Source organism: Protopterus annectens, chromosome 16.part0 (assembly GCF_019279795.1).
Source record: "Protopterus annectens isolate FY-2018-M chromosome 16.part0, PAN1.0, whole genome shotgun sequence".
Classification (NCBI taxonomy): domain Eukaryota; kingdom Metazoa; phylum Chordata; order Ceratodontiformes; family Protopteridae; genus Protopterus; species Protopterus annectens.
In genome coordinates, this window is record NC_056750.1 from 872,440,393 (window position 1) to 872,452,653 (window position 12,261).

Genomic DNA, 12,261 nt, shown 5'->3' on the forward strand with positions numbered 1-12,261 from the left:
AGTTATATTTAAGCAGGTTTTGAATACAGCAGTTTATTTTAAGTCTGAAGAAGCGTCCAGGAGACGTGAAAGCGCTCACTTGTTCAAATAAAGGATTGTTTTTTAACCTTTACTTTGGGATTTTTCATTTTCTACATTGACTTTCATCTGGTTTGCTTTGATTGCCGTGGTGTGTTCACCTTTCTTTTTGATTTGTCTACAGCTTTTCTGTGAGGTGATACCTTATCCTGAGCTGTAGTTTTTCTGGATTGTGCTTCATCTGCTTCCACAACAGTGTCGATGGACTTGTATGTGACTGCCTCGCTTTGAATGTTAGACTGAATAATATTAAGTTCGTAGACGTCTTTGTTCTTGGCCGCAAGGATAGCTCGTTCAGTCAGCCAATCGTGATTCTTATAATTGGTTTGAATATTGGGAAAAACTTTTTCAACCAATTCTTCTTTTGACGTCACTAAATTGCAGAAGTTATGAGGCAATGAAATTCATCCTGAGGTCAGATCAACCGGCACCTTTCCGTTCCCAATTTCCAGCAATTGATGTGAGAATATCTCAGCTGATCGATCATTTTGCAGCTGGACACGCATATTTGTAGTTAGTTTTAATGTCTTTACATGTCACCACAAAGTAGAGTATTTCAGGCAAGCATTTATTTCGCCCGCTGGTGTTGATTGAGGAGAACGAAGCTGATCTGAAGCTGCAGAATGTAATCGCTGTGCTCGCAACCGTGCATCCTCAAGTCTGGCTGCACATCGCTGTGCTGCTTCCTCGCACATATTTGAGCCATTCTTTGTCTGTTTCACTTGTTTGCTAATGCCTGTTCTTCGTCAGTTTGATTTGCAATTACTCGTCACACTGCTTCCGCTCCGCGAGTACGACGAGCTAAGTTTGATCTTCTGGGAGGCATTATTTGGATGAACTAAAGCAGATCAATTGCACTGAAAAAGAAGTAAAAAACTTATAACAAAAACATATAAAATTGCATATTTGTATACAAATATATAGAATCCATAGTAGGTATATAAAAACATGCGCGTATTCGAATGCAACGTGTGACATCTATATAATAGTAGGTATATAAAAACATGCGCATATTCGAATGCAACATTGTGTGAAAATTTCAAAGCAATCGGTGAAGATTTATAAAATATAAAACATTTTTTTTTAATTTGTTTGTTGGGAACCAGACTATGATGGTTGCAGTGGTGCAGGACATGTGGAGTCTAGCTTGGAAGAGTTTTTACCTGAGTGAAGGGGTAAAACTGGAAGAGATTGTAAGTGATTTTTGGCTGGATGGAGTGTTCTAGGGCATTACAGGTAGTCCACTTTGTATTAGTGCCATCTAGTATTATAGTTTTATAGGTTAGATTGGCAGAGGCCCAGAATACAATATCTTTATGACTTGGTGGAATGTAGAGAGCAATTATACATATGTTTTTCAGGCTAATAACATATAGAAGAAATACTAAGATATCTGAATTAGCAAATTCTGGAGTCTATTTTCAGAACGGGCTTTTATGTATTTTATTAGAGTAAATGTCTACACCTTGTCTACAACTAGAGAATCGGTATGTATTTTATTAGAGTAAATGTCTACACCTTGTCTACAACTAGAGAATCGGTCATGCTGGATGTCCTCCACGACTGGAGAGTCAGTCATGCTGGATGTCCTCCACGACTGGAGAGTCAGTCATGCTGGATGTCCTCCACGACTGGAGAGTCAGTCATGCTGGATGTCCTCCACGACTGGAGAGTCAGTCATGCTGGATGTCCTCCACGACTGGAGAGTCAGTCATGCTGGATGTCCTCCACGACTGGAGAGTCAGTCATGCTGGATGTCCTCCACGACTGGAGAGTCAGTCATGCTGGATGTCCATACTTTGTCCATTAAGGCCTTTGGGATAGTACCTTTCTTGAGATAAAGGGAGGTTGGGAGAGACAGTAGTGGTAGGGGAGGGAATGTATATAAAGTGAAAAAAAATTGAATAACTCTTTTTTTTTTTCTTTTGTCTTCTGTTTTTAGGTTTTAATACAAAAACAAGGTATTCCTCTGTCATACATTGTCGTAAACAGCAGCACTTTCCCACAGTATGTGCTCTGTTATAAACATTTGTTTATCTAGTGTGTGTGTGTGTGTGTGTGTGTGTGTGTGTGTGTGTGTGTGTGTGTGTGGTTATCTGTGAATGCATGGTGTTCGACTCGAAGACAATATAATATATTAATGAGCTGCTAATGAGCTGTTGTTCCATACACCAATATCCTGCCTCTGAATCACATTATGTCACTGTCCAGGTATTGGGCACTTTTGTGCACATAATGTCACTGCCTGGGTATTGGCAGTGTGGTGCACATTCTGTCACTGTCCCAGTATTGGACACTGTGGTGCACATTCTGTCACTGTCTGGGTATTGGGCACTGTGGTGCACATACGTCACTGTCCCAGTATTGGGCACTCTGGTGCACATTGTCACTGTCCCAGTATTGGGCACTGTGTTGCACATTGTCACTGTCCAGGTATTGGGCACTGTGGTGCACATTATGTCACTGTCCAGGTATTGTGCACTGTGGTGTGCATTATGTCACTGTCCAGGTATTGGACACTGTGGTGCACATTATGTTAACTGTCCTGGTATTGGGCACTGTGGTGCAGATTCTGTCACTGTCTGGGTATTGGGCACTGTGGTGTATATTATGTCACTTTACAAGTATTCGGTACTGTGGTGCACATTCTGTCAGAGTCCCAGTATTGGGAACTGTGGTGCACATTATGTCACTGTCCCAGTACTGGGCATTATGGTGCACATTGTGTCACTGTTCCGGTATTGGGCATTGTGGTGCACATTGTGTCAATGACCCGGTATTGGGCGCTGTTGTGCACATTATGTCACTGTCACTTTGTACTATGGAGCTTTTCTCCCTGGGGCTCCACTGAAAATTTGAGCTCAGTGGACCTCCCCGGTCACCAAACTGGAAATAAATAATAAATAAATACACTGTCTGGGTATTGGGCATTGTGGTGCACATTGTCACTGTCTGGGTATCGGGCATTGTGGTGCACATTATGTCACTGTCTTGGTATAGGTCACTGTGGTGCATATTGTGTGACAGTCCTGGTATTGGGCACTCTGTTGCACATTATGCATTATGTCACTGTCCAGGTATTGGGCACTGTGCACATTATGTCAATGTTGTGGTATTGGGCACTGCGGTGCACATTATGTTACTGCTGTGGTATTGGGCACTGTGGTGCATATTCTGTCACTGTTGCGGTATTGGGCACTGTGGTGCACATTCTATCACTGTTGCAGTATTGGGCACTGTGGTGCACATTCTTTCACTGTTGTAGTATTGGGCACTGTGGTGCACATTCTGTCACTGTCCGGGTATTGGGCACTGTGGTGCACATTCTGTCACTGTCCGGGTATTGGGCACTGTGGTGCACATTCTGTCACTGTCCGGTATTGGGCACTGTGGTGCACATTCTGTCACTGTATTGGTATTGGGCACTGTGGTGGACATTTTGTCACTGTCCGGGTATTGGGCACTGTGGTGCACATTATGTCACTGTCCGGTTATTGGGCACTGTGGTGATGCTCATGTAGTTTAGTGGCAACATTTTTTTTATGAATTCCAGACTGATGCAAAGGGACTTTTTTCAGGATCAGGACAGAGAAAGAAATTGTACACTTTGCTTCTAGTTTTGCTTTTCCAAATGGAGACGAAACATACCAGATTCAGCACATATAATTTCAGTAAACCATAAGGTGATCATTATAAGGATACCGATACGGGGTTTCAATAATGGTGGATTAGAGATAAGATAAGATTAGAGATAAGAGAGAGGGAGAGATCGACAGAGAGAGAGAGAATGAGAGAGAGGGAGAGAGCTAGAGAAAGGGAAAGAGCAAGAGAGAGGGAGCAAGAGAAAGGGAGAGAGCACGAGAGAGAGGGAGCAAGAGAGAGGAAGAGAGCACGAGAGAGAGGGAGCAAGAGAAAGGGAGAGAGCACGAGAGAGAGGGAGCAAGAGAAAGGGAGAGAGCACGAGAGAGAGGGAGCAAGAGAGAGGAAGAGAGCACGAGAGAGAGGGAGCAAGAGAAAGGGAGAGAGCACAAGAGAGAGGGAGCAAGAGAAAGGGAGAGAGCACGACAGAGAGGGAGCAAGAGAGAGGGAGAGAGCACGAGAGAGAGGGAGCAAGTGAAAGGGAGAGAGCACGAGAGAGAGGGAGCAAGAGAAAGGGAGAGAGCACGAGAGAGAGGGAGCAAGAAAAAGAGAGAGCACGAGAGAGAGGGAGCAAGAGAAAGGGAGAGAGCATGAGAGAGAGGGAGCAAGAGAAAGGGAGAGAGCACGAGAGAGGGAGCAAGAGAAAGGGAGAGAGCACGACAGAGAGGGAGCAAGAGAGAGGAAGAGAGCGGGAGCAAGAGAGAGGGAGAGAGCATGAGAGAGAGGGAGCAAGAGAGAGGAAGAGAGCTAGAGAGAGGGAGAGAGCATGACAGAGAGGGAGCAAGAGAGAGGAAGAGAGCAGGAGCAAGAGAAAGGGAGAGAGCACGAGAGAGAGGGAGCAAGAGAAAGGGAGAGAGCACGAGAGAGAGGGAGCAAGAGAGAGGAAGAGAGCGGGAGCAAGAGAGAGGGAGCAAGAGAAAGGGAGAGAGCACGAGAGAGAGTGAGCAAGAGAGAGGAAGAGAGCATGAGAGAGAGGGAGCAAGAGAAAGGGAGAGAGCACAACAGAGAGGGAGCAAGAGAGAGGAAGAGAGCGGGAGCAAGAGAAAGGGAGAGAGCACGAGAGAGAGGGAGCAAGAGAAAGGGAGAGAGCACGAGAGAGAGGGAGCAAGAGAAAGGGAGACAGCACGAGAGAGGGAGCAAGAAAAAGGGAACAAGTGGGAGAGAGCATACCTCAACCTTTCCTCAGGAATTCAGATCTGAAGAGGCTTTAAATCAACATGCATTATCTTGGAATAAAATGTATGAAACAATGTGTCGATGTGTTTACTGACTAGCTGTAATCCTCAATGATTTACCAGAAAATAAAGGAGGCAAATCAGGAATGTTCCACAAAATCAGGAACAGTTGGTGGGGGGGGAGGTTGAAATGCTTTGCACTGTATACATTTTTTAAATTCATTTTATCACAATGACAGGTGAGCTGCATTAAGTCGAGCAACGTGCTGTAATCATACCTCCCAAATGTCTAGATTTTCTCAGTGTCCAGATTTTTGCTTCATATTTTTGGTCTGCTACTCATAAAACTTTTGGTTTTCAAGCAAATGAATGAAGATTCACATCAGTAAATAATGAAATACATTGTTGTTTCATACTTCATATCCTTCAGAAAATCCATGAACCCATGCTGTGACAAATCCTGTTGTTCTAGCAATGTACTAAGTTTGTAATAGTATGAGCAATATTTAAAATGTATCCCCCATTGTTTTAGGCTTAGTCAAGGTTTCTTGCTCTAAGAGGAGGAGAGGTATGGCTGTAATTGCTAGGTGTGTGTGTGTGTGTGTGTGTGTGTGTGTGTGTGTGTGTGTGTGTGTGTGTGTGTGTGTGTGTGTGTGGTTGTGTGTGTGTGTTCACATTAAATATTTATACAACTTATGTTTTGGAAAATACTTCCTGCAACAATTTCATATGCTAGAGCAACTTTGAAATATCAGGCAGAGGAACTTATTTTATATAAAAAATATATATACACTAATAAAAAGCAAATATGACACTATTTATGTACTTATTTGACATTTATTCACCAGGAAAGTCTGACTGGGCCAGAAAGTGCCCATTTACAGCAGTAGCCCAGGGAGAAAAGGTCTGCAATCACAATCTTGCAAAAATAAATTACAAATATTTTAAATCAGTGTCATGTTAACACTGTAAACCACAGGAGTGAGAAAAAAATGTTGTAATGAGAACATACAACATATGTTTCATAGTCGAGTGCAATGAAAAGCAATACCAGGAGTTGGAGAAAACATGTGAGGAAAAACTAAGTAGTCATATTATTTGTTACCTAGATTAGTATGCGACAATACCCGACACAGTTGTAATAAGATATTTAAAAGCGATGTTAGAGATTACATCCTTAGAGACAGTGAAAGAAAATTGAGTGTTGTCTTAGTATGAGAGTGGATGTTCATGTTATGGATGGAGAGAAGGAGATTATAAGACGAGTGCAAGTAGAGTGTCTGCAGGTAGCTTAGGTGAGTTGGAAGGAAGAGGTAGAGGAAAAGTCTGCAGAGATGAATGAAAACTGTAAGGTAGTGAGCAAAACAAAAGGAATGCAGGAGGCTGGAGAGGGTTGTGAGTGTGATCGAGGTTTAAGGAAGTGAGAGAAGCACGGTGAGTAGGTTCAGCCAGGATCGGCACAGATAGGAATGCAGGAGGCTGGAGAGGGTTGTGAGTGTGATCGAGGTTTAAGGAAGCGAGAGAAGTACGGTGAGTAAGTTCAGCCAGGATCGGCACAGATAGGAATGCAGGAGGCTGGAGAGGGTTGTGAGTGTGATCGAGGTTTAAGGAAGCGAGAGAAGCACGGTGAGTAAGTTCAGCCAGGATCGGCACAGATAGGAATGCAGGAGGCTGGAGAGGGTTGTGAGTGTGATCGAGGTTTAAGGAAGCGAGAGAAGCACGGTGAGTAAGTTCAGCCAGGATCGGCACAGATAGGAATGCAGGAGGCTGGAGAGGGTTGTGAGTGTGATCGAGGTTTAAGGAAGTGAGAGAAGCACGGTGAGTAAGTTCAGCCAGGATCGGCACAGATCAGATCCGAGATTTTGTAAGGTATTCTTTTAGGGAGCATTTAAAGGTGGCAAGTTTACAATTAGTTCTGGGGGTTAAAGGTAAGGAGTTCCATTTTTTTTTTTTTTTTGCTAATAAGTACGAGTGTAGGCTTTGTGCAGGGGATTTATTTGATTTATTTATGGTGAGAAGTTGTTTTGTCTTCTGATATAAGAGTTCTTTTTGGAAAATTCATGTTGATTAAAGGGTAAGGGATGGGCAGGCTAATGATTTGTGCATGATTTTATGTACTGTTATAAGCTGAATGTAGGAGAGTTGGAGGGGGAGTTCCAGCCAACTAAGGGTATGCAGAGCTTTACAGTGATGGGTAAAAGAGGATGAATTCATAGCAAACTTGGCAATTCTGTTGTAGCAGCTTTCAAATTTGTTTATATGGAAGATTGTAAATTGATTAGAGTTTGGGATTCCATAGAGTAGGGAGGACAGAAGGTAGGTTTTGGCTAGAGTAACTTTTCTGGGTGTACTCAGATAATGTTTGTTTCCATAAAGCATGCCTAGTTTTTTATGTTTACTTGTTATTGCTTTGGATGTGGAGGTAAAATTTAAGATTGTCATCTCTTATGACTCCTAATAGTTTGGTATGGAGAACTAAGTGAATTTCAGTGTCATTTGCTGAAAAGATTTTGAAAGATCCCTTTTTTAGGAGTGTGAGTTTTGGGGAAGGAGGAGGAGTTTGGTTTTTTGGGGGTTGAGTAAGAGTTGTGCTCTTGTAAATCAGGTTTCAATTGAGATGACAGCTTGTTGAGTGATTTCTTGGAGGTGACCTAAGGTGGTTGCAGCGGTGACTGCAGAGTCATGTGCTTATTGAGTCAGGGTATCTTTTCAAAAAGATGAATGTAGATTATTGATAAAAATATTGAATAGTAGAGGGCCAAGGATGGATCCCTGTGGGACTCCTTTGGAACTGGGAAGGTATGCAGAGATGGATCTTTGCCATTTCACAGCTTGTTGCCTGTTGACAATTAAGTTAGAGAACCATTGAATAAATGGAGTTGATATACACAGGCTGCAAAGTTGATTGAGAAGATTAGTGTGCGAGACCATGTCAAAGCTTTCGATAGATCTAGAAATACTGTAAATACAAGTTTATTACAGTTGCCAGCTTTACTGACAGTGTCTGTAAATGATAGTAACGCACTAGAGGTGCTCTGGTCCAGTCGAAATCTATGTTGCATATTGGTGATTATCTTATTTTGTAAGAGTGGAGAAATTGTTGATGTATTCATCTTTCAAGGATTTTAGAGACAGGAGACTGGATGGTTATTGGACAGGCATTTGTAATGTCAGTGGAATTACCTCTTTTATGTAAGTGGGTAATATGTACCATTTTCCATATGTTGGGGACACAGGATTCTGTTATGCATCTATTATTAAGAATGCTGAGCGAGTATGCTGTTGCATTTGAAGCGAGATTTAAGGAACTCTTTACCCATATCTATCAGCTCAGATGTTCATCGTGCATACAGCTGCAGTCATAACAGATGGGTTCTCCTGCCGTCAGGTGGGTCCTCAGTCGGCCGAATTCCAAAGTCTAGGTCCGGCGTTGGTTGTCGTCGCTTCTTCCCTGACGTCAGTGCGACAGGGGTATAAAAGAACCAGCCGACGCCATGTTCTTCAGCCTTTCTTGCCGCGCGGTGCCCGAAGCAGAAGCAGTTTGCAAGTGCCGGTTGGCCAGCTCCTGAGATTACGAAAAATTTGGAAAACCGAAGTCTTCTTAAAAGCTAAGTACCCCGTTGGGGAAACTTTTCTTGCATCAGACCGATGTCAGACAAAGTTAATAATTGTATTTCTTGTGGGAAGCAAATACCGCATAAGGATTTCCATTCCCTTTATACCTTGTTTAGGCCCAGACCACGACGTCTCGGTCTGTCACTGTTGTGCTACATTCAACAAATGCACTATTAAGCGTCGGGCAGAGTTCGCCCAGCATTTTTTTGGGAAAGCATTTAACTATACCATGTCGTCGGATACTCCGACACCAGTTTTGCCTAAAAAACGCAAAGACAAGGACCGACACTCGAGGTCCGTGGCCTCTACTGACACCATGCCAAAGCCGACTACACATGGTCCAGTTCTCAGTGAGGCGACTACGCAGCCCCTGACTACCGATGACACATCTTTGGCGGTGTCTCCTGTACCCGAGGTTGCAGGCTCCTCGGCCCACACCCCGACTACAGATACCGAAGCCACTCTTGGCGTTGAAACACAGAATGTGGACAGGTCCACTTCCACTCAAGGTGTCTTCAGACCTTCCTCTTCTTTCTCCATCAAGGCTTTCACCAAGTCTAAAGCAACCATGCACCCTAAGAGACCAGTTACACAGGGCCCATCTCCAGGCCCCATGCCTAAGAGACAGATGCTTAAAATGGCTGAGGATTTAATTTCTCTAATCAGAGGTTCTCAGCCACCTCTGGACAAAAGGCCCAGAGTGGAGGAAGATTCCCCCTCCTCTGATCAGGGATCCATTATTTCAGAACACTCTGATGATCAGGAACAGGCTTACTCCCCTTTTGAAGACTCTGATGCAGAGGAGTCTATTCCTTCTGTATCCCCCCTGAAGATTTCTCATTTGGGGAAACTTTGCATACCTTAAGGGAACACTTCCACTGGGAAGGCCAGGATTATTCAGATTCCAAGAAAAGGCTCAGGGAATTTATTTTGTTACCTCAGCACAGGCCTCTGGCTATACCTCCTGTCTTGGACATCCTAGATGATGTTTACTCGGAGGCCTGCCTTAACCCGGACTCTCTACCTCCAGCTCCAGTTAAGCCTGACCGGTACTACAGGGTTCCTGACTCACACCAATTTCTTTACAAAAGCCATGCTGCTGACCTAGAAACCATCTCACAGGAACCCAAGGGAGTTAAGGCTTCTATAGCCAAAAATCCATTGCCTTCCGAGAGAGATTCCAGATCCTTAGAAAGGTGGGGAAAAAAGGTATATACCTCGGCTACCTTAACCATGAGGGCCTCAAACTGTCAGTTTCATATGCTAAAATACCAACAGTTTCTGTTATCTCAATTAAAAAGTAAAATGTCACAACCTGAACAACCAGACTTGAAGGAGTTGCAGGATTTGATGCATAGTTCAGAACAAGTGGGTAAACATACCTTACAATGTGGTTTTGATGCTCTAGAGGCCTCATGTAGAGCTGCTGTTACAGGCTCAGTCATACGCAGGCATGCTTGGCTCAAGGAACAAACCTTGCCTGATCATGTCAAAGCTAAATTACTAGACGCCCCTCTTCAAAAGGATATACTATTTAGGGCAAATGCTGAGGAAGTATTACGAAAAATGGAGGAAAAAGCTAAATCAATGCAAACCGTGAAAGAATTTCTGCAGGTTCAACCACCACATTTTAGTAGAAATTGGCCTTCCAAAAACTGGTCCTTTCCTGCCACGGACAGACCCCAAAGAGGCAGATGCAGGCGCCCGAGGGGCAGAGGACAACCACAAGGATCGTACAGAGGCAGACAATGGCAAGCTCCTACACAAAGAGGTGGTGAGGACAACTCACAATCTTTCAGAAAGCAAACCCAATGACTTTCCCCTTTGCAGGCCAACCAGGTCTCAAATGGCAGCTCCCTTAGGAGGAAAGCTGGCACTATTCTCAAAAAATTGGCATGTTGTCACAAAGGACAAATGGATCTTGGACATTATAGACAGAGGCTACAAATTCCACTTTCATACCCTTCCAAAAATGAGAGGCATGCCAAAACTGCCACACAATCAAAGGGGAGAGGCACAAAAGCAAATTTCAGATCTTATAAACATGAAAGCTATTCAAGAGGTACCTACACACGAACAAGGTCAAGGTTTTTATTCAAGGCTATTTCTGGTGCCAAGGAAGGGAAAAGATTGGAGACCTATTTTGGATCTTTCCATCCTAAACACATTCCTACTCGTACCAAAATTCAAGATGCTCACTCTACAGCAACTTCTTCCCATGCTGGGCAAGGAGTCTTGGCTGGTAACATTGGACCTCAAGGAGGCATACCTGCATGTCCCAATCAGACAAAATTGCAGAAGATACCTCAGATTTCTTGCAGGTTCAACCCATTATCAATTCTCTGCATTGCCCTTTGGCTTATCTACTGCGCCCAGAGTATTCACGAAATGCCTGGCATCAGTAATTGCCTACTGCAGACTTCAAGGGATACAAATATACCCTTATTTGGACGACTGCCTGATCCAAGCGGACAGCAAGCACATTCTTCTGAAACATCTGGCTTATGTAATAATGTTATTAAACTCTCTGGGATACACAGTCAACAAAGAGAAATCAAGGCTAATACCCTCTCGAAATATAATTTTCCTGGGTGCCAATTTGGACACAAACACCCAGATGGCCTACCTCACGCCAGAGAAGCAGGGGCAACTAATTCAATATTTCAAAACACTGGCAAATTGCACCAGGCTGACTGCAAGGAAAATCCTGCAGGCTCTGGGATTCATGGCATCTTGCATCTTGCTAATCCCATGTGCAAAGCTGCATATGAGAAAACTACAATGGTACCTAAAAAACATATGGTCTCAACACAGCCACAGTTTGGAAACAATAATCCCACTACTTCCATGTCTGCAAAAGGAATTTCTGTGGTGGGCTCAAGCATGTCAAGCAAACACAGGTCTCCCATTCAGCAAGCCTCAAGCAAATCAAGTCATCACAACAGACGCCTCGGACTACGCTTGGGGGGCGCACATGACAGATCGGTGCATTCAGGGCAAATGGTCCCAAAAAGAAAAGCACCTTCACATCAATCAAAAAGAAATGCTAGCAGTAATAAATGCTATTACAGCTTTCAAGGACCTTCTACAACCAGGTCAACTATTGATAAGAACAGACAACACCACAGTTATGTGGTACATAAACAAACCGGGAGGAACACATTCCTATCCCCTATGCAGACTGGCCATATCACTTTGGAACATGGCCATGGACTTACAAATGGAACTACAAGCACAGTACTTGCCAGGCAAGGAAAACACGCTGGCAGACAACCTAAGCAGGAATATGACAGATCCACACGAATGGATGTTGCATCCAAAAGTTTTTACAGAAATAATCCAAGAATGGGGAAGGCCAGACATAGATCTCTTTGCCTCCCACAAAAATCATCAATTGACAAAATTCTGCTCGAGGATCTTCCACCCAAAGGCCTGGAGAGTGGACGCTCTCTCTTTCAGCTGGACATCAATGACAGTTTATGCCTTCCCGCCTCTTCCTCTGCTGCCCAAAGTCCTATTGAAGACCAGAGCAGACAGACCAAAGATGATCCTCATTGCTCCGGACTGGCCAAGGCAACACTGGTACCCACTCCTGAGGAGCCTGACTTATTCCCCTCCATGGACCCTGCCTCTAATACCTCTTCTCCTGACTCAGCACAGCTTCAAAACTCTTCACAGTCAGCTAAAAACACTCAATCTAGCCACATGGAAGATTCCTTAACATCACAGCAGGCCCTACTCTCCAAGGAGGTGC

At 43.9% G+C, this 12,261-nt stretch overlaps 1 protein-coding gene across 1 annotated transcript; it reads left to right on the forward strand.

The window, feature by feature from the left end:
* The first annotated feature begins 4,431 nt into the window (after nt 1-4,431).
* On the forward strand, nt 4,432-4,917 carry LOC122790674 (RNA-binding protein 25-like). Its single transcript, XM_044058197.1, has one exon. The coding sequence runs from the start codon at nt 4,432-4,434 to the stop codon at nt 4,915-4,917; it is 486 nt and encodes a 161-aa protein (XP_043914132.1).
* Nucleotides 4,918-12,261: the final 7,344 nt, after the last annotated feature.

What these genes read in the sequence shown, in the direction of transcription:
- LOC122790674 (XM_044058197.1), top strand. Translation starts at nt 4,432, where the DNA reads ATGAGAGAGAGGGAGCAAGAGAGAGGAAGAGAGCTAGAGAGAGGGAGA.